Here is a 23675-nt window from a genome sequence, read left to right as displayed (position 1 = left end):
ATGATTTTGATTATTTCAGTTACATTTACTATTATAAGCAATATTTCAGTTGCATTTACTATTATATCATTATCTCAGTAGATAATAATTGAATGAGTAAATGCATGAGAACTCTACCTCCAATGATAGCACTTTTGGAAACTGAAGCAGATGTAGTCTTTTAAAAGCCTTTCATAAAACCAAACCATTTCCAGTTGCATTATTCTTGCTTTGTAAGACTTTTATGTACAAAAAATTATTTGTGATTAAATAATATCAAGTTCATGAGTTTTAAAAACAAAAGTTTTGATAGCATTTTAAGGTAATTACAGCCACTTAAAAAAGTACTTTTAAATAAGTATCCTCCCTGCTAACATTAAAATATTTGTCTAAGCACATAGACAAATACTTAGCAATAAGTTTCACAAATAGTTAAAAATTTCTGATAAATATTAATTGCCACTTTTATTCTGACACATAATATCAATGAAAAAATCATTATTAGAATTACTATTTGTACAAAATTATTTTTTTAAAAGTAGGCTCCAAGCCCAGTGTGGAGCCTAATGTGGGGCTTGAACTCAGGACCCTGAGATCAAGACCTGAGCTGAGATCAAGAGTCAGAGGCTTAATAGACTGAGCCACCTAGGCCCTCCCAAAATTATTTTATAGTAATTACAAACCACTTGAAAATTTTCAGTGCTTCTAATTGGTCTTCTAATAATGATGTCTCATTTTAGAGAGACTGATTAAATTAAAAACTTTCTTATATTTCCCTATGTCTTTATGCTTTTTTCCTTAGAGCATGGTATCTATTGTATGCTTGTTGACTTCCTTATTTATATTCTTGTATTTTCATGAAAAAAAAAGCAATAATATTTGTCTAAATAAATGAATGATGCTTTTCTGTTTCTGCTATATTTCTTTCCTATGTATGATTCTTAGATAGCAATACCCAGTTTTTCTATATTGCTTAATATACATTTTTACAGAAAATCCTGTTTATAAACTAGTGTTTATACTGGAGAGTAGTCTATTAAACTCTATGTGCCTCCTATACCACTGCTTCCACTGGACCTAAAGTAGGTCTGTGGGACTAGGTATTCAGCTGGTATTATGTGTGGGTACCACCTTGGCAACAGTGGATTCGAGAAGTCACATAATTTATGACCTTTCAATCTATAGTCCTCTCATCATTTTTTTATTGTTTCTGTTTTTTCTATTTCTATATATCCATTCCATGCCTAATGATGCATGGGATCAGGCCTTGTGACTATGGCTTATATCGTCACTATGAATGCCATGTTTAGTTAAAAATAATCTGAGACTATGATATTAATAAGGCTAGCTACTCAAAAGTACTAAAATTTCTGTATGGACCAAATGAGTGGTCATCTTATGATGTAAATCAGTGATCATATAGCAGAGGAAATATTACCTATTTGTAATAAAACTGATAAGAGAAATGATAATGGACATTTGACATGTATGCAATAAGTTATTGAATGTTAGAATTCATCACAAATTACCTACTAGATGGTGTGCCTGGGTGGCTCAGTTGGTTGAGTCTGCAGTAGGCTCAGGTCATGCTCAGGGTCTTGGGATGGAGCCCTGTGTCAGACTCCCTGTTTAGCTTCTCCCTTTCCCTCTGCCCCTCCCCCATGTCTCAAACAAACAAGTACAATAAAAAAAATTATCTACTAGAGATTGTTCATTACCCTAAGATATCTGAATATCTTTTGTAGCTTTGGTGCATGTAAATTTTGGAGATGGACTTGAAAAGGTAGGTTGGAAAAAAAGTTTGGAGAAGTTTTGAATGGCTGAGGATTTGGGGCTTTATTCAAATTGCAATAAGGACTCAGAAGATTTTTGACTAGAGTAACTTGGTAAGAGCTGAACTCTATTTGAATGCATGATCTTATATATGGGCATGCCTATGGACTGTTAGACAACATTATCAATGAAGAAATATGATGCCTTAGCCATCCTAAGAAATCTGAGAAAAAGGAAAATTAGGTGATAAATGTAAATCTACCACCACACCCCATCACCTAACTTAATGGAACCTTGTTTTTATGAATGTCATCATTAAGAAAAACTGCCCTATCAATAGCGGACTGATTTTCTGATTTCACCAGGACATTTCATTGTACTGAGACAAAATTATAGCAGTCCAATGGAAATATTGTGGGGTAAATTTATGTCAATATGTTAAATATTAATTAATTAGTATTCTAGGCTACAGGGAGAGGAATAAAACTTCAAGACCTTGATCCAAGGTCTGAAGAAAAGATTAAAAACTCAGTGTATGGAACATACTTATTCAGAAGGATAATTTATTTCTTCTAATAGTTAGGAATAAGGTTGCTTCTTACATAGGGAAATCTATCCCATAAATTTCTACCTTCCCATTCTCAGTGATACACTAAAAAAGGGATGGGGGAGCTTAATTAACAGCCAAATCAAGAAAGAATGAATATTTTTTTCCCATCTCTACTTTCCTAATTCCTAAATGGTCCTAGATCCCCAAAAGCAAAAAATCCTTAGAATTCCAGGTACAATGAAGAGTAGCCTTGTAAAAGAGTTAGGATCCTCTAGTCAAACATCTTCATTTTTTGCAAATGAGGAGTGTTAGTGCTATAGGACACAGAAATAACAGAGGCAGTTCCTTATAACTTCAATTCTAATTTCAACACACCAGGCTTCCTCTATGTATATTCAACAAACTACCACCTGGGAAGAAGAGACATCATTAATTAACTGAATTCAGGAGTCTGGTGCAGTCAACAGGCCCAGGATTTGTGTTGTATAAAATGGTGATACAAGTCAACCACACCAAAAGTCTGAAGTTGGAATGAAGGCCCTGACACTGGTTGAGTAAGAGAGAATTAGGTTATTCTGAAGGAGGGTGGGGGAATGAAGCTGTTGGCTGAACTGGTAAGAGAGCCTCTGTGGCCAAGAGTAAAATATAATACAATGTTTAAGAGTTACTGCTCTAACAAGGAACTATAAAGCCCTTGGTGTTAAATTTGCATAATCCAAAAAACTACCCATAGACAGCATAATTTCCCTTTTCACTGGGTGAATCTCATGGTTACTACATAACAGGTATTTCTCACAGGAAGCCTTTGCAGCTCAAGACAGCTGAGCCATAAATCTTATTATCTGCCAGAAACTCAGGATTTTACTATCTCATACCTAGATCAGATTTTTTTTTGGTATGCTTTACTATGTCCAAGACAGTGGAAGGACAAGTTTATAACTATTGTTTTTCATTATCTTATGACCTGTTTGAAGATCTTATGACCTGCTCACATTACTGCAGAAAATGTAGTGCCAGCCAGTGGGCACTGTCAGACTTCTACTGGGTTCTTGAGCCCTGTCAGCCTTATCACAAAAGGGTGTGTGTACTCCTCTCACAGATGCAGCATGTCAGGTAGAGTTCTAATGGGATGGAGAGATGCTGGAAATTCAGCCACTATTTAAGGAGGACTTACTTCTTCTTCTTCTTCTTCTTTTTTTTTTTTTTTAGAGAGGGAGAAAGAGAGAGAACTGGAGAGGTGGGGGGGAGATGAGAGAGAGAATCTGAAGCAGGCTCCATGCTCCATGCAAATCCAAAGCCTGGTTCAATCTCTGGGCCCTGAGATTATGACCTGAACCAAAATCAATAGTCGAATGCTTAACTGACTGAGCCACCCAGATGCCACAATATTTTTTCTCTATTTTACAATACAGAAAATCTGTAAAATAAAATTACACTTACACTAAGATTGGAAAAACAGACAAGCTCTGAATATTTTCCTCATCAACACTGCATACAGAAGTCACGATATTTTAACTTTTTAAAAAATTATTTCTTTTCAGCATAACAGTATTCATTGTTTTTGCATGATACCCAGTGCTCCATGCAATATGTGCCCTCCTTAATACCCACCACCAGGCTCCCCCAACCTCCCACCCCCACCCCTCCAAAACCCTCAGATTGTTTTTCAGAGTCCATAGTCTCTCATGGTTCACCTCCCCTTCCAATTTCCCTCAACTCCCTTCTCCTCTTCATCTCCACATGTCCTCCATGTTAATTGTTATGCTCCACAAATAAGTGAAACCATATGATAATTGACTCTCTCTGCTTGACTTATTTCACTCAGCATAATCTCTTCCAGTCCTGTCCATGTTGCTACAAAAGTTGGGTATTCATCCTTTCTGATAGAGGCATAATACTGTATAGTGTATATGGACCACATCTTCCTTATCCATTCGTCCGTTGAAGGGCATCTTGGTTCTTTCCACAGTTTGGCAACCGTGGCCATTGCTGCTATGAACAGTGGGGTACAGGTGGCCCTTCTTTTCACTACATCTGTATCTTTGGGGTAAATACCCAGTAGTGCAATTGCAGGGTTATAGGGAAGCTCTGTTTTTAATTTCTTAAGGAATCTCCACACTGTTCTCCAAAGTGGCTGCACCAACTTGCATTCCCACCAACAGTGGAAGAGGGTTCCCCTTTCTCCACATCCTCTTCAACACACGTTGTTTCCTGTCTTGCTAATTTTGGCCATTCTAACTGGAGTAAGGTGGTATCTCAATGTGGTTTTAATTTGATTCTCCCTGATGGCTAGTGATGATGAACATTTTTTCATGTGTCTGATAGCCATTGATATTTTAACTTTTTAATTTACTGTAATTTTGATTTTTAATTTCAGCTCTTTAGATCAATTCTGAAATATCAGAGTCATTCACCTAAATGAATATATTAGCTATATCGGACTGAACTTTTGTATAGAGGATAATAGGATAATTTTTGGATGAGGGAAGGGATATACAGGCTTAAAGATTTTGATCTTTATTCTAAGAGTGATCATAAGTTATATTTAAAGTTTTAAATGCAGTTGCATCCATGGGTGTGAGAATGGTGCTGATCTCAGTGGTTTGGTGTTTTATAAAGGTGACATTGGCCCAAATGCAGACAATGGTAAGAGAAAATACTGGAAAGTGCACATAGATTATTAAAGTGTTATGTCAGTACTCTAGAAAGATGATAGACTTTTGAGAGAAGTGGATGGTTACAACAGATATTAAGGAGATAAAAGCCATGGGTTTGATAATGGTTTTGACAGGGTTTCAAGGGGAGTTCAGTGTCAAGGGATGAATACCAGGTTTCTTTCTTTAAAAATGGGATAATGATGATGCCATTAACTGAAAATGGGAAGGCAGGATGATAGTGATAGTGTTGGAAAAGACTGAATTTGGATCTGTATATTCTGAGTTTCATGAGTCTTAGAGACACTGAAAGAAACTACCAGGTGGTTGGAATGTGACAACATCAAGAGAAATAAGAGAAAGGAAATTCATATGACCTAAAAACTGCTCAGGGGCAGTTTGTCAAGTCGCCCTTGCAGGGCACTCTATTGACACAAAGTGTGCTTCTAATTGTCACACCTGGTGTGTCTGGGTTATTCCCTGATTAGCTCACAATGCCCAGTAGAACAGCTTCACCTCAGTCCTACAGGGAATCCATTGGTAGCTTTCACTGAGGGAATTCCAAAGTTATTTTGTTTTTTGTTTTTTTTTCATGAATAGATTTGAAAAAGAGTACAAATAAACATGTCCCCATGTTGAGGTTTCCAAGGAAAATCTTTGCCAAGTAATCACTGCTTCATTCTGCACCTTCCACTTTTCTTCATTTGAAGTTTCCAATATGAGGTACAGCTGTGGACATGAAAACAGCCAGCAGCTTTCATCAGTTTAGTAATTCATAAAGATGACTGGCCCCAAAAATGTAAAGTATGGTAGAGGGAAATTTACATTTTTTTTTCCCTTTGGAAACCCACCATCTTTCATTAAAGATACCCATCATTTCTCACTCTCCAAAAGACTTAAAGAAACTGAGCGAGGGCACTAGGATCTAATTTCCATTATTTGTAGTTTTTCAATTTGCTTATTTGATAGTGAAATATCCAGGTCAGAAATGAAAATCCTGGCAACCCTATGAGATTTTCTGTTTCTCTTTGGGATGACAATTCTGGATGCTTGTCATGAGTACTAAATGTTTGATTGTTGAAGAGACACATATAATATTTCTTTTTAATAGTAACAAGATAAGAGAAAAATGAGACAAATGAAAAAATAATGATAATAACTGAAAAGCTTCAAAGATTATTTCATATTATGGACAAATTTCTTTGTCAGGCTAAGGACAATTAAGTTATATTGCTTAAACTTCCTTAATTTGTTAATGGAATTGTGAAAAAATAACTAAAGTCACCACTGATAATGTTCTTCAGCCTCTTAATTCCAAATGGGTATATGTGTGTATATATCTATGTGTGTGTGTGTTCATAGGGACACACACACACACACACACACAGTGTATATCTACATCTATCTACCATCTATCTACAAAAATATATATACTTATACACACATATAAATATATATAATATAGAGATAGGTAAATAGATAGGTAGATAGATAGATATAGAAAAAAATCCAAGTCCTTATTAGCCCTTGACTAATTAGGAAAATAGGGTGTATCAAGTATGGGTTTAAAGTTGTCAAGGAATCAGAGTAGGCCCATTCAGAGCAAAACATCCCCCTTGGAAATTAAATGACTTGCCATCAGTGTCCATTAAGGCCAGTTTTTAGAGGAGACATTTCAGTCAGTCTCTGTGCTGCATGTATTATGCTTCCACAGCTTCTCAGGGGTATATACTTTAAAAGATAATTTTTAAAAAAAGATTTTATTTATTTTTTTGACAGAGAGAGACACAGCAAAAGAGGGAACACAAGCAGGGGGAGTGGGAGAGGGAGAAGCAGGGTTCCCATGGAGCAGGAAGTCCAATGTGGAACTCTATCCCAGGACCCTGGGATCATGACCTGAGCCAAAGGCAGACGCTTAATGACTGAATAACCCAGCGTCCCAAAGATAAATTTTTAAAAATAAATTTTTCTTGTTCTATTCTCAGAGAAGATGGAAAATAACCCACTCTTCTCCCTAATGTTGAACCATTAAGAAAAACCTTGCCTATGCACCTATTTTAAAGGCAAACAATACAATTTTGGTAAATGGGTAAAATTTTTGTGTTTTAATCAGCAGGAAATAAATATATAAAATTGGGTTATTCATTTTACTCTGGGAAACAATGAATTTACACATCAAGTTACAGGCAGATTTTTTTCTTGTAGATGATCTAAGAATCTAAGACCAAAGTGCATTCCCTTCTAAATATCTTGTGATCTCTTCTGTTTAATTCTTCTTTTAATTTTAATTCTTTAATTCTTCTTCCTTTGTTTTATTACTCTCCTATCACCTATAGCAGAAAATAAATATTAACAAGCTAGGGTCTATCATTTCACACAGTCTTTCTGTTCATATGGTTATTTGCAAATATACATTTGCAAATGTGTGGATGTGTTCATAGGTATACAGAGTGTTGCCTGTTTGTTTAAAGGGATAATATTTTAAAAATTATTTGCATCTTATTTTTCTCACATTCCTAATAATTATGGAAATTACTTTGAGAAAAGTGGTAGAGCAATAACATTATAAATGACTGCCATAATATTGATTGGTATGATTATACCAGGATTTGTTCAACCATTGCTTCATCCTGTTGGTTTACATATTATTTCCAGTCTTTTGCCACTATGAACAATGCTGCAGTAGACTTCTCTCCCTATGAAATATGTTACTGCTATAGAATGGATTGAAGTCATGGATCACTGAGTTGAAAAGTATGTGCATTTTTATTTTTTAAAAAATATTGCCAAATTGTTTTTCAAAGTGTTAGTAATTTACATTTTTACCAGTAAGTGTGAGAATGGCCTTTTCATATTCTGACAACCAGTAGATTTTGCTAATCTGAGGGATGAAAAATAATGTCTTATTTTATTTGCACATCTTGAGTATTGGGAAGTGTGAACATCTTTTCCCACATTTATTGAATGTTTTGGCATATTCTTCAGTGACCTGCCCTTTCAATTCTGCTTTTATTTTTTCATTGACTTACTTGACATTTCTTACTTTGCATTTGATAAATACTAATATTTTACCTCCTATATTAATTACACATATTCTTCCAAAGTCTTATTCATCTTTTACCTTGTGAAAAATTTGATACATACTCTATTTTCATAAATTTAACCATTAGATTAAATATATCCATATTTTATCTTTCTTTATTATGGCTTTCTTATATTAGTCTTTTTTTTCATTTTATTTATTTATTTGACTAAAAGAGAGAGAGAAAGAGAGAAGAGCACAAGCAGGGGGAACGGCAGGCAGAGGGAGAGGTAGAAGTAGGCTCCCCACTGAGCAAGCAATCCTATGTGGGACTCAATCCCAGGACCCTGGGATCATGACCTGAGTGGAAGGCAGATGCTTAGCCAACTAAGCCACCCAAGCACCCCTATCAAAGATTTTGTAATATATTTAATTATATTTATTTTATGAATTTTCTTAGAAAGTTTAAATTTTTTTTAATTTTTTTACTTTGAAGTCCTTGATCCAATAGCAATTTTAGATTTTATTTTTTTATTTTTAAAAAGATTTTATTTATTTATTTATTTTAAAAGATTTTATTTATTTATTTGACAGAGAGAGAGGTCACAAGTAGGCAGACAGCAACAGAGAGGGGAAGCAGGCTCCCTGCTGAGCAGACTTGGGCCCCAATCTCAGAACCCTGAGATCATGACCTGAGCCACAGGCAGAGGCTTAACCCACTGAGCCACCCAGGTGCCCAAGATTTTATTTATTTTTGGACAGAGAAAGAGAGCAGCGGAAGGGGTACAGGTGGAGAGAGAATCTCAAACTGACTCCATGCTGAGAATGGAGCCTGATGTAAGGCTCGATCTCAGGACCCTGAGATCATGACCTGAACTGAAATCAAGAGTTGGACACTTAACTAAGTGAGACACCCAGGTACCACAATCCAGTTGCAATTTAAAACAAGCATAGAAAAGGAAGACATTCTTACTTTTTTTCAAGACAGGCAAATATAGTCATAATATTTATTGAAAAAATCATCATTCTCAATTGAAAAATCATCCATGTACTGTATTAAATTCCAACAAATACATTTGAATCAATCTTTGGAGTCTTTATTTGGTTTTACTACTATATTTTCCTATTTCCATGTCACATGACATTCTATTAAATGGCTTTATGTTTTAACACTACTGCATACTTGACTTTCATACAGTTCATATTTTCCTTGTCTCAAAATACCTTTATTTTATAAGAATTTTATGCTTATGCTATCACATTAAAAAGCAATTAGGGTTCTAACTAAAAATAAATTGAATTCTACTGACATATTTATAATACTAAGTATTCATATCTGAGAACATATTTTGGCTATTTCTTTAGAAATTGTATAATATTCTTTGGTAAGTTTTTACTATTTAATTCACATAGGTCTCACATATTTTAAAAATATTTCAATGTATTTTAAAGTGTACAGTTATTATAACTGATATATTTCCCTTTTATTTCTCTTCCTTGCTTGCAAAGAAAAACATCTAGTGATTCTATATGTATTCATCCTTCATCTGGTGCTTATTAAAGTCATAATGTTCTTTAAGTATGATAATACAAGTTAGAAAAATAATGAATTTATTTCCTACAATTATTATGACATTTCATTATATCTTTATTATATTACTTTCATATTTTAGATGTATTGCAGTTTTTAAAAAAATACCATACAGTAATGGTCAAAGTAAGCATTTCAATCTGTTCTTAATTTGAGGGAGATGCTACTTTATTTAGAATGTATGAGATTGGTTTTGATAACTAATCTCTAGCATATTTAGTTCTCAGTTTATTTCTTTTTACAGAAAGAGAGAGCTCAGGTGCACCCGTGAGTTGGGGGGAGGTGCTGAGGGAGAGAAGGGAGAGAGAATCCTAAGCAGGTTCCATGCCCAGTGCAGAGTCCCATGGGGAGCTCAACCTCACAACCTTGAAATCATGACCTGAGCTGAAATCAGGAGTTGGACATTTAACCAACTGAGCCACCCAGATGCACCTAGCATATTTTTAAAAATTCTATTTCTATTTTTAAAGATTTTAAAATTAGAGGATGATTATTAAATTACAATCATTTTTTTTCCAAATAAAAAAAAAATAAACCCACTTCTCTTATACAGTAATGAATTCCACATATATACCATTATATATTCCTCCTAATTTTTAGGGACAGTTGTCCAAATACATATTGTTTGTAAAGAATACTCAAATGTAAAAGTATATGTTCTGATTAAAAGGGATACATGAACAGGGAAGATAAATTTATTTTCAAATAAAATGTGACTATTTTCATGGTATTTTATGACTGTGTTCTTTACTTATTCTTTCATTTCAGTGATCAGCTTCAGTGAATCTGATGGAAACAAAACACAGGTGACTGAGTTTGTTCTCACAGGACTTACAAATCTTCCAGGGCTTCAAGTCCCCCTGTTCCTAATGTTCTTGGTCATCTACTTCACTACCATGTTGGGCAACCTTGGACTAATTTTTCTCATTTGGAAGGACCCCCAACTTCACACCCCTATGTACTTACTCCTTGGCAGTTTGGCTTTTGCAGATGCTTGTTCCTCATCCTCTGTGACTCCCAGGATGCTAATGAATTTTTTATCTAACAATCATATGATATCCCTGGTTGAATGCATCACCCAGTTTTATATTTTTGCTTCCAGTGCCAACACAGAATGTTTCCTTCTGGTAGTGATGGCCTATGACCGCTATGTAGCCATATGCAAACCTTTGCTTTACCCAGTGGTGATGTCCAATATCTTCTGCATTCAATTATTAAGTGTTTCGTATATTATTGGGTTTCTTCATCCTATGATGCATGTTAGTTTATTATTTAGATTAACTTTCTGCAAGTCCAATGTAATACATTATTTCTACTGTGAAATTTTACAACTGTTTAAGATTTCCTGTACTGACCCTAAAGTTAATATGCTCCTGATTTTTATATTTTCAGTCTTTATACAATCTATCACTTTTATGACAATTATCATCTCTTACTCCTATGTCCTCCTCACAATTCTGCAAAAGAAGTCTGAAAAGGGCAGGAGCAAAGCTTTCTCCACGTGCAGCGCCCACCTGCTCTCTGTCTCTTTGTTCTATGGCACTCTCTTCTTCATGTATGTGTGTCCTGGGTCTCGACTAGCTGAAAATCAAGATAAAATATATTCTGTATTTTATGCAATAATAATTCCCCTGTTAAATCCTTTTATTTACAGTCTGAGAAACAAAGAGGTTATAGGTGCCTTGAGGAGAATAATAAATACATAATAGTTCTTAAGGAAAATTTTAAACTTGTTCTTTTCAAACTCTGCAAAATACAAGGGATCTGAAGTTACATAAATTAGCCCTGGCTTTACAATTTTGCTAGAAGGCAAAGCCTAGGGTAGTTTCTGAGTGCTGTGTGATGAAAGTCAACTTCAGTGGATATTTATTTCAATGGAGGAAGATTTTAATATCACATAGAACTGAATTCTTTATGAAAAATAGAACATCTTTGTAAAATTAAGTATTTAGAATTTGAGCTTTTTTACTCTGTAAATTTCCTCTAAATTAGATATAATAGTTTATAATTTTATTGTGGCAGACATTTGGCAGCATATTTCTTTGTTGAAGCTGGTGTGAGTGAGCTAAGACAATTGCCTAGAGCCTGCATATCAAAAATCTTGCTGCTTTTCCAGTTTATATCCCCACCAACAGTGTAAGAGAGTTCCCCTTTCTCAACATCCTCACCAACATCCGTTGTTTCCTGTGTTGTTAAATTTAGCCATTCTGACAGGTGTGAGGTGATATCTCACTGTGGTTTTAATTTGTATTACCCTGATGATCAGTGATTTTTTTGAGCATCTTTTTATTTGTGTTGGCTCTCTGCATGTCTCTGGAAAAATGTCTATTCATGACTTCTGCCCATTTTTTAACTGGGGCTTGGACTCACAACCCTGAGAATAAGACCTAAGGTAAGATCAAGAGTTGGATCCTCAACTCACTGAACCACCCACGTGCCCCTTGTTTATTTATTTTCTGTGTGTTGAGTTGTATAAGTTCTTTATATATTTTGGAGACTAACCCTTTATAAGAAGTGTTACTTCCAAATATCTTTTCCCATTCCAAAGGTTGCCTTTGTGCAACCTTTGTGCAGAAGATTTCTCTTTTGATGAAGTCCCAATAGTTCATTTTTGCTTTTGTTTCCTTTGCCCAAGGAGATATATCTAGTAAGAAGTTGCTACACTTGAGATCAAAGAGATTGCTGCCTATGTTCTCCTCTAGGATTTTGTTGGCTTCCTGTCTCACATTTAGGTCTTTCATCCATTTTTAACAAATTTTTGTTTATGTGCAAGAAACAATCCAGCAACTGCACTACTAGGTATTTACCCAAAGGATACAAAAATACTGATACAAAGGGATACATGCACCCCAATGTTTATAGCAGCATTATCAATAATATACAAATTATGGAAAGAGACCATCAGCTGAGGAATGGATAAAGAAGTGGTATATATATATATATATATATATATATCTCACCACAAAAAAGCCACAAAAAGGATGAAATCTTTCCATTTGCAATGACGTGGATGGAGCTAGAAAGTATTATGCTAAGTGAAATAAGTCACTCAGAGAAAAGACAAATATCATATGATTTCAGTCATATGTGGAATTAAGAAACAAAACAGATGAAGATGGGGTGGGAGAAGAGACAGGCAAATCATAAAACAGACTCTTATCTATAGAGAACAAACTGAGGTTTGCTGGAAGGGAGGTGTGTGGGTGGGGGATGGGTTAAAGGGGTAATGGGTATTAAGGAGGCACTTGTGATGAGCACCAGGTGTTGCATGTAAGTGATGGATCACTCAATTCTACACCCGAATTTTTTTTCATTTTATTTTATTTTATTTCTTTGCAGTATTCTAAAATTCATTGTTTATGCATCACACCCAGTGCTCCATGCAATACGTGCCCTCCATAATACCCACCACCAGGCTCACCCAACCCCCTAACCCCCCTCCCCTCCAAAACCCTCAGTTTGTTTCTCAAAGACCACAGTCTCTCATGCTTTGTCTCCCCCTCCGATTTCCTCCAACTCATTTCTCCTCTCCATCTCCCAATGCCCTCTGTGTTATTCCTTATGCTCCACAAGTAAGTGAAACCATATGATAATTGACTCTCTCTACTTGACTTATATCACTCAGCATAATCTCCTCCAGTCCCGTCCACATTGATAAAAAAGTTGGGTATTCATCCTTTCTGATGGAGGGATAATACTCCATAGATATATGGACCACATCTTTCTTATCTATTTGTCTGTTGAAGGGCATCTTGGTTCTTTCCACAGTTTGACGACTGTGACCATTTCTGCTATGAACATTTGGGAACAGATGGCCCTGCTTTTCACTACATCTGTATCTTTGGGGTAAATACCCAGTAGTGCAATTGCAGGGTCATAGGGAAGCTCTATTTTTAATTTCTTAAGGAATCTCCACACTGTTCTCCAAAGTGGCTGCACCAACTTGCATTCCCACCAACAGTGTAAGAGGATTCCCCTTTCTCTGCATCCTCTCCAACACTTGTTTACTGTCTTGTAATTTTGGCCATTCTAACTGGAGTAAGGTGGTATCTCAATGTGGTTTTGATTTGAATATCCCTGATGGCTAATGATGATGAACATTTTTTTTCATGTGTCTGTTAGCCATTTGTATGTCTTCTTTGGAGAAGTGTCTGTTCATGTCTCCTGCCCATTTTTGACATGAATATCTGGTTTTGGGGTATTGAGTTTGAGGAACTCTTTATATATCTTGGATATCAACCTTTTGTCTGTAGTGTCATTTGTGAATATCTTTTCCCGTTCCATGGGTTGCCTCTTTGTTTTGTTGAATGTTTCCTTTGCTGTGCAGAAGCTTTTGATCTAGATGAAGTCCCAAAAGTTCATTTTTGCTTTTGTTTCCTTTGTCTTTGGAGACATATCTTGAAAGAAGTTGCTGTGGCCGATGTCAAAGAGGTTACAGCCTTCTCCACTAGGATTTTGATAGATTCCTGCCTCTTGTTGAGGTATTTTATCCATTTTGAGTCTATCTTTGTGTATGGTGTAAGAGAATGGTCAGGTTTTGTTCTTGCATACATAGTTGTCCAATTTTCCCAACACCATTTATTAAAAAGATTGTCTCTTTTCCATTGAATATTTTTTTCCTGCTTTGTTGAAGATTAGTTGACCATAGAATTGTAGGTCCATATCTGAACTCTCTACTCTGTTCCACTGGTCTATGTGTCTGTTTTTGTACCACGCTATCTTGGTGATCACAGCTCTGTAGTAAAGCTTGAAATTAGGCAACATGATACCCCCAGTTTTGTTTCTCTTTTTCAAAATTTCTTTAGCAATTTGGGGTCTTTTCTGGTTCTATAAAAAATTTAGGATTGTTTGTTCCAGATCTTTAAAAAATGCTGGTGGAATTTTGGTCAGAATGGCATTGAAAGTGTAGATTGCTCTAGGCAGTATAAGACGTTTTAACAATGTTTATTCTTCTGATCCATGAGCATGGAATGCTTTTCCATCTTTTTGTGTCTTCTTCAATTTCTTTCATGAGTGTTCTGTAGTTCCTTGAGTACAAAACCTTTACCTCTTTGGTTAGGTTTCTTCCCAGGTATCTTATGGTTCTTGGTGCTATAGTAAATGGAATCGATTCTCTAATTTCCCTTTCATTTTATTTATTCATTTTCATATTTTCATTGTTAGTGTATAAGAAAGCAACTGATTTCTGTATTTTGATTTTGTATCCTGCCACATTACTGAATTACTGTATGAGTTCTAGTAGTTTGGGCTGGAATCTTTAGGGGTTTCCATATAAAGTATCATGTCATCTGTGAAGAGAGAGAGCTTGACTTCTTCTTTGCTGATTTGAATACCTTTTATTTCTCTTTGTTGTCTGATTGCTGTTGCTAGGACTTTTAGTACTATGTTGAACAACAGTGACAAGAGTGGGCATACAGATGCAGGGAAAAGAGGGGCCACAGGTACTCCAGTGTTCATAGCAGCAATTGCCACAATCACCAAACTGTGGAAAGAGCCAGAATGCCCTTCAACAGACAAATGGATAAAGAAGATATGGCTCATATATACAACAGAATATTATACCTCCATCAGAAAGGATGAATACCCAACTTTTGTATCAACATGGATGGGTCTGAAGGAGATTATGCTGAGTGAATTAAGTCAAACTGTGAAAATTAATTATATGGTTTCACTTACTTGTGGAGCATAAGGAATAATATGGAAGACATTAGTAGAAGGAAAGGAAAAGTGAACTGGGGGAAATTGGAGGGACAGATGAACCATGAGAGACTGTAGACTCTGAGAAACAAATTGAGAGTTCTGGAAAGGAGGGGGAGTGGGGGATGGGTGAGCCTGGTGATGTGTATTAAGGAGGGCACATATTGCATGGAGCACTGGGTGTGGTGCATAAACAATGAATCTTGGAACACTGAAAAAATAAAATAATAAAAAAAGAAATATTACCAGTGATAAAGAGAGACATTGAAAAATTATACAGGGTTCAATTCATCAAGAAAACAAAATAATACTAAATACGTAAGCACTGAACAATGGAGCATCAAAAAAAATGATAGAACGGAAAGGAGATATATACAAATTCACAATTATAGAATAAGACTGTAGTACTCCTTTTTAGTAATTGATAAAACAAGTTGAGGGGACATTAGTAAGAGTAGAGAAGACCTGAGAAATACTATTAAGTAATATAATGATATTTATAGAATATTCCATTAAGCAGCAGCAAAATATACAGTATTTTTATGTGCACACTGAATGTTCACTAAAATACACCCTATTCTGGGTAATATTTAAAATAATGAAATTAATGCAAAATATAAAACATAACAGAATTTAACTTGAAATCAGTAAGACAAAGATATCCATTAATTTTTATATATTTAGCAATTAAAAACCATCCTTCTAGGAGTGCCTGGCTTGCTCAGTTGGTGGTATGCAACTCTTATTCTTGGGGTTGTAAGTTCAAGCCCCACGTTGGGTATAGAGACTAGTTAAAAATAAAATCTTAAAAAAAAAAAAAGAGCCTGCTAAATATCCATGGATCAAAGCGACAGTAACAAGTGAAGAATAATATATTTTAAATACAATGAAAATGAAAATACAAATATTTAAATGTGTGGGATATAGCTAAAATGGTCCTTATAGAGAAAGTTATATCATTAATGTTTCTTAAAAAAGAAAAAGGAGTGATGTGATGAGCACCGGGTGTTATATGCAACTAATGAATAACTAAACTCTACCTCTGAAACCAATGATATACTATGTGTTGGTCAATTCAATTTAAATTTAAAAAAGGATTGAATTAATGCTCAATGTTTCTACATTGACACTATAAAATGAACAAATTGAATCCAAAGCAAACAAAAATAAATTTATAAATTAAGAGCAGAAATCAATTAAATTGATAGAAAAATAACAAAAATCAATCAAATGAAAAACCTTGTTCCTTGAAAAGACCAATAAAATTTATAAGCTTTTAACCAAACTGGTCAAGAAAAGAAAATATTTAAGTCTCTAAGTGACTGAAAATGCAAATATCTGTAGAGAAAGAAGGTACATCATTAGAGACATTATAAATGTTTAAAGGACATGAAATACATAGTTTGAATAGTTTTATGTATAAAAATTTTGTCAACTAGATGAAATGAACAAATTCTCTGAAAACATACAAACTACCAAAGCTTATTTAAGAAGAAACCATCTCCTGTGGCGCCTGGGTGGCTCAGTGGGTTAAGCCTCTGCCTTCAGCTCAGGTCATGATCCCAGCGTCCTGGGATCAAGCCCCATATTGGGCTCCCTGCTCAATGGGAAGCGTGCTTCTCCCTCTCCCACTCCCCCTGCTTATATTCCCTCTCTCACTGTGTCTCTCTCTGTCAAATAAATAAATAGATAGATAGATAGATAGATAGATAAAAGAAGAAACCATCTCCTTAATTTCTTTCTTCTGTCTTGTTGTTGGTGTATAGAAATGCAACTGATTTCTGTGCATTGATTTTATATCCTGTCACTTTACTGAGTTCTTGTATGAGTTCTAGCAGATTTGGAGTAGAGTCTTTTGGGTTTTCCACATAAAGTATCATATCATCTGCAGAGTGAGAGTTTGACTTCTTCTTTGCCGACTCGGATGCCTTTTATTTCTTTTTGTAGTCTGATTGCTGAAGCTAGGACTTCTAGTACTGTGTTGAATAGCAGTGGAGATAGTGGACAGCTCTGCCATGTTCCTGACCCTAGGGGAAAAGCTGAGAGCTTTTCAGCTCTCAGCTTTTCCCCTTTGAGAATTGTATTCTCTGTGGGTTTTTCATAGATGGCTTTTATGATTTTGAGGTATGTACCCCCTATCCCTGCACTTTGCAGAGTTTTGATCAGGAGGGGATGTTGTACTTTGTCAAATGCTTTTTCAGCATCTATTGAGAGTATCATATGATTCTTGTTCTTTCTTTTATTAATGTATTGTATCACATTGATTGATTTGTGGATGTTGAACCAACCTTGCAGCCCAGGAATAAATCCCACTTGGTCGTGGTGAATAATCCTTTTAATGTACTCTTGGATCCTCTTGGCTAGTATTTTGTTGAGAATTTTTATATCCATGTTCATCAGGGATATTTGTCTAATTCTCCTTTTTGGTGGAGTCTTTGTCCTTTTATTTTAATAAATGAATTTCCTAAGAGAAGAAAAAGAGGAAGTGCAGGAGGTAAAGGAGGCAGGACTTAAACTCCTTTCTCTAGAGCTTTCACTCTCTTTGTATTAAGCATGAATAACAGTTTATAAAACTATGTATACTGCAAATTTTCCTATCGCAAACATGTGGATATATGTATGCATGGACACTGTGCACTTAAAGGCATATGAAAGCTGTTGTAAATATGACAAATAATGTGCAAAATCTCTACCCAAAAAAGAAAAAAAAAAGCTTTTCTGAAAGAAATTGAAGAATACCTAAATAAATGGAAAGATGGGTTGGAAGATTCAATATTGAAAAAAATGTCAATTCTCCCTAAATGCATTCACAGATATAATAAAAACCCAGTAAAAATCACAGGAAGTTTTCTTATAGAACTGATAAAGCTGATTCTATTACTCACATGGAAATGCAAAAGATATATAATAATAGTCAAGACAACCTTGAAAAAGAACAAAGTTAGAGTATTAACAATACCTGATTCTAAGACTTCATATAGAACTTCAGTATCAAGACAGTGTCATATTGTTGTAAACATAGACAAATCGATCAGTGAAACAGAATAAAGCCCAGAATTAAAAAATATATAGACAGCTGATTTTACAAAGGTGCAAAAATAATTTGGCAGAGAAAAAGATATTTTTTTTTCAACAAATTATGTAGAAACAAATTGGGTATCTATATGCAAAAAAGGAAATTTGATCCAGAGAATACACAAAAAGGGGGGCACCTGGGTGGCTCAGTGGGTTAAGCCTCTGCCTTCGGCTCAGGTCATGATCTCAGGGTCCTGGGATTGAGTCCCGCATTGGGCTCTCTGCTCAGCAGGGAGCCTGTTCCTCCTCTCTCTCTCTCTGCCTGCCTCTCTGCCTACTTGTGATCTCTCTCTGTCAAATAAATAAATAAAATCTTTAAAAAAAATACACAAAAAGGATAACAGACATAAATATATAATAAAAGAAATACAACACCAAAAGCACCATCCACAGAATAAAAAAAATGATAATTAATTTCATTAAAATACTTACTATTCAAAAAATATTTCTAAAATAAAATGACAAAACAGAGTCAGAAAATATGCATAAATTATTTAGCTGACAAATTATAGATTCATATTCAGATATATGGAGTACTATTCAAAACTCAAGAAAAAAGCTGATAAATAATCCAATTAAAAATTGGCAAAAGATTTGAATAGACTCTTCACTGCAGATGGCATACAGAAGTCAAATTAGGGCACAAAATAATGCTAACCATAGTTAAGGAATTTGCATCAGGAAAGTGCAAATTAAAACTACAGTGAAACACCACAAACTACCTATGAAAATAGCTGAAACTGAAAAGACAATCAATACCAAAAGCAGCAATACAGACATTTTGTACTCATAGAAAGGCAACAAAATGAGTTAGAAGATGAGGACACAAAATTTAAGGCAGCAGGAAATTTCAGCCAAGCTTTGGTTATGGTAAAAGGTACCTCTGGGGGCACTTCGATGGCTCAGTCAGTTAAGCCTCCAACTCTTAATTTCAGCTCAGGTCATGATGTCAGGGTCTTGGAATGGAGCTCTGGCCAGCTGAGTACAGATTCACAAATAAATAAATAAAATCTTAAAAAAAAATCTACCTCTGCACATCATGCTGCTTAAACACTCAACCATTTTGCAGAATATTCACAGTGACTCCTTTTATCTATGTTATTTTTTCTTCACTTCCTCTTTCACTAATAACATTTTTTAAAAAAGATTTTATTTATTTATTTGACAGAGATCACAAGTAGGTAGAGAGGCAGGCAGAGAGAGAGAGGAGGAAGCAGGCTCCCCACTGTGCAGAGAGCCTAATGCAAGTCTCCATCCCAGGACCCAGAGATCATGACCTGAGACAAAGGCAGAGGCTTAACCCACTGAGCCACCCAGGTGCCCTTCACTGTTAACATTCTAAAGAATATTGGAAATCCAGGAAAATGGATTAAGAAATCTATCAAAAAATACATCTCTTTTCCTTGCCTATGTTGCTAGCCATGATGAAACTGGATGTTAATTTTTTTAAGATATCAAATCATCATAAACAGGTAAATTAAGTTTTATTTTTCTGAATAAATGTTCATTAGTAACTTTCTCTGTTAATGAACAAGAAACAAATCTGAACCAACTTTTAAATCCCTCAATAGTTTTCCATTATATTAGGGTAAAAAATAAAGCCCCTAACCCATCCTCCAAAGTCCCTTGTGATCCATATACACTAGCCTCCTGGATCCCAAACTGGCTCTTGTCTGCTACTTTCCTAACATGCCAGCTACATTTACAATGCAGTTCCTCTCCCATGATATGGGCCCTCTGAAAATCTAGGCCCTACAAGGACAAAAGCCTTGTGGATGACACAAGTCCAGAGGTAGCAATCACCATGTTAGAAATGAAGACCTTCAGGCCTCACCCAGACCTACTCACACAGAATCTGCATTTTAACAAGCTCTCTCTCTAGGAGATTCACAGGCATTAAAGTTTGAGAAGCACTGAGCTAGGGTACCTCTCAACTGTGGTACTTTATCTTTGTTTCCCTTTGCACTTCCCCTGACCTTTGCCTAGTAAGATTTTTCATCAGATTTCAGCTTAAAGTGTGGAGTCTGGTCTAGATCTGGACTGTGAGCTACAGTTTGCCTGAGGACAACTTTCCTTGGGGACAAGTTTCCTTGGCTCCTGAAGGGAACCTAGAATTCTGGCCTCAATAAATTATGTATGCTTAGCTCAGACAAGAACATATTCATCAAAGCACTCAGAACACCTATTTTATAATTAAATTGATTTGCATAACATGCCAGAAATGTCATTTGTGGTGGAAAGTAATGATATAGTGTGCAAATTAAACTGTTACAACTAGAACTGTATACATGACATAATTATGATTTTGCAGGCTGTAATGCCCAGTGGGACATGTGGACTTTTCATACAGATTCTAATCTGCAATGCCCAGAAGAACAGCTTGGTTTTGTCCTAAAGGGAACCATTAGGAATTCTTCACACCTTCCTCTTCTGGTAAAAGCACACAGTTGTACAACTTGGTGACTCTTGCGTTCAAAGAAGATTTATATAAACAACATTTTGCTGATTTTGGTAAATGAAGCCTCCAGAATGAATTGGTGTGCAAAGAATTGCTGCTGGTGCTACTGTAATTCTGGTGCAACTCTTATTTTTTTTTCTACTTGAGAAAGCCTAACCCTGAAAGGATTTCCACAATGTCTTAACAGATATTGGTAAGGGATTGATTTATGTAATACTCTGCATTTTTTAAATTTTTTTTTACAGATTTATTTATTTATTTATCTTATTTGACAGACAGATCACAAGTAGGCAGAGAGGCAGGCAGAGAGAGACAGGAGGAGGAGGCAGGCTCCCTGCTGAGCAGAGAGCCCGAAGCGGGACTCGATCCCAGGACCCTGAGATCATGACCTGAGCCGAAGGCAGAGGCTTTAACCACTGAGCCACCCAGGTGCCCCAATACTCCGCATTTTTTATAGAAAGTTAAAAATGCTGTTACATTTAGAAATAATTTTGATTTGGTTTATAAGATGACTGAATAGCAGGTGGAAAATGGAAAACAACTAGTATTATACTATACTTTAACTACCTAGAATTTAAATAAAAAGTTGAAATGAAAAAGAAAAGAATACAAATAATGAATAATCTAATAATATTTTGTTATTGTGAGTAAGTCTGGATAAGCAAAATAGCTCTAAGACTGACTGTAATCTTTAATCATACTTAATTATCTGGCTAGCAAAATGACAATGACTCCCTAGGATGAATTTTGTTACTAGAAGCTCAGACAGCTTAAAAATGGGTTTAAGGATTTAGGTCATACTGTTTCCTATGTAAGAAATCTCTCTGATGATTCTGTTCAAAATGTTTATTCCACTTAATTAACCACATTCTCTGACTAATCTTTTAAGTTAAATCACTTAGCTATTCACCTGTGTATCCTTGTATCCTTTCACCCACTTCTGACAATAATTTCATATACATATATGAAAATGCAGAAAATGTCCCTCTAGGTCCTCTCTACTTTCTGACTTAATAAAAGCCCACAGATTGCACTTGAGAATTTTAAGTTATCTCATAGTTTGGGATTGCATGGAAGGAAACCAATTCCAAATAAATATGCATTTACCAATTGCAATTATTGGCATAGGTCATTTATATTGCTAGCAGTAGGTTCCAGGCTTCAGCTCAATTTTATTCTGCTAAAACCTAGTGGAGAGGAAAGGGCTCTCAAATCAAATGAGAGTAGTTAGAGAAACTCAGTTCTAATTACTGTGACAGCAAAATAAAGTGACTTTTAAATGTGGAATGTGCTTTTAGCAATGTTGGTATATTTATGACGAATACAAAGTTTCTAGCCTAATATTAAAATGAAAATCTCTATTTCATACACATTTTCCATAGAAAAATAAAGTAGGAATTTGGAATGAAAAAAAAATCATACCCAGTACTGACAAGTTTTAATGAAAACCACAGTTAAGACAAATATTTACCTGGAGTGTCTGAGCTTTTCCCCCAGTTTCATCTTCAGCCTTTCTCTGATACTTCCTCTTTCTCTCTCTTCATGCCCTGGCCTTTCCTATCCCTATCCACCTATGAAAACACCATGGATACTCAGTGGACAGTAGCTGATTGCCATCTCCACCCCACATTCCTCAGCACACGGTATTTCATTCTCCTCACTGTTGTGCCCCATGTTTCCTATTCTCCTCTCATTGCTCTCTGACCTCAACTCTATCAGAAACTGGACGTTGCTCTCACAAAAGCCACCAGGAATCTATTAATTCCCAGACTTAATGATCATAGAGCTCTCCTATTCCACTAGAGCACTTATTTCACTTTTGGCACTGTACTTCACTTTGTCCAGGTTGAGGTTTTTTTTTCTCCCTTTAATTCTGCAACACTCAGCTTTCCAATTCCCAATTCCTTCATGCATCTCTGGCCACTCTGCTCAGTGTCCTTTTCTGTTTTTTTTCCTTTTCTCACTTTGTGTAAGCCAGAGTTCTTGGTTGTCAAAGGAAATGGGCTAATTGAAAGGAAATTGGCTTTAATGTCAAAATGTTAGGGGATTGGAGAAACCCACTGGAGAAATGGGCAGGAACACAATGCAAGAAAGCCTGTGAAACAGCCAAAATCTGTCCTAGTCTATCTAGCTCGCTAAGAGCTGCTGTCCTTGCTACGAGATGCAGACGCGACAGCTTCCTTTGATATGTCTACACCATTGAGGTGTAGGATACATTTTCTAGGGTCACGATATTGTTTCCTTGGTTGACTTTGCAACCCAAATTCCCCTTTTTCCCCCTGGCCGTTTGTCCCCTTCTCTCCATTTACCAAATCCAGCATAGGTGACTTTTACTGGCAAACCTACAGCAAGTCCTCTATGATGGAAAAGTCAGTTTACAGAACTTTTGGCTTCTGGCCTTAGTGACAGCTTCTGTTTGCCACCAAGAGTCATATGGTAGAATAGAGGATCAAATGTTATGTTAGCCAATGCATACATGCTGTATATCCATTTTGTAATCTCTAACTTCCACAAGTTTCTTTTTCCTCCTTCTCTTTTACCTTATACATTTCAATGGATAGGTCATACAAAACTATGCCTTTAGTCACTCTAATGACTCCGAAGTCATCATTTCTATTAAGCTCCTATAGAACTATTCTGCTGTGGGGCGCCTGGGTGGCTCAGTGGGTTAAAGCCTCTGCCTTCGGCTCGGGTCATGATCCCAGGGTCCTGGGATCAAGCCCCATATCGGGCTCTCTGCTCAGCAGGGAGTCTGCTTCCCCCACTCTCTGTGCCTGCCTCTCTGCCTACTCGTGATCTCTGTCTGTCAAATAAATAAATAAATCTTTGAAAAAAAAAAAAAAAAAGAACTATTCTGCTGAGTGCATTTTACCTGG

At 35.8% G+C, this 23675-nt stretch overlaps 1 protein-coding gene across 1 annotated transcript; it reads left to right on the top strand.

Moving 5' to 3' along the window:
• Positions 1-1748: 1748 nt before the first annotated feature.
• Positions 1749-20223, top strand: LOC111146604 (olfactory receptor 5AC1-like). The gene is made up of 5 exons (XM_022502232.1): positions 1749-1762; positions 4866-4948; positions 10338-11246; positions 12208-12259; positions 20091-20223. Exons 1-5 carry the CDS (start codon positions 1749-1751, stop codon positions 20221-20223), a joined length of 1191 nt encoding a protein of 396 aa, XP_022357940.1.
• The last annotated feature ends 3452 nt before the right edge of the window (positions 20224-23675 follow it).

This window comes from Enhydra lutris, unplaced genomic scaffold, assembly GCF_002288905.1.
Source record: "Enhydra lutris kenyoni isolate GAN:26980312 unplaced genomic scaffold, ASM228890v2 scaffoldscaffold2, whole genome shotgun sequence".
NCBI lineage: Eukaryota > Metazoa > Chordata > Mammalia > Carnivora > Mustelidae > Enhydra > Enhydra lutris.
This window is presented reverse-complemented; position numbering and strand designations above follow the sequence as displayed.

Coding starts and splice junctions, on each gene's coding strand:
- LOC111146604 (XM_022502232.1), top strand. Junction 4,949..10,337: donor TGGCCCAAATGCAGACAATG/GTAAGAGAAAAT, acceptor CTTTCATTTCAG/TGATCAGCTTCAGTGAATCT. Junction 12,260..20,090: donor TCAAAGAGATTGCTGCCTAT/GTTCTCCTCTAG, acceptor CTGAAAATCTAG/GCCCTACAAGGACAAAAGCC.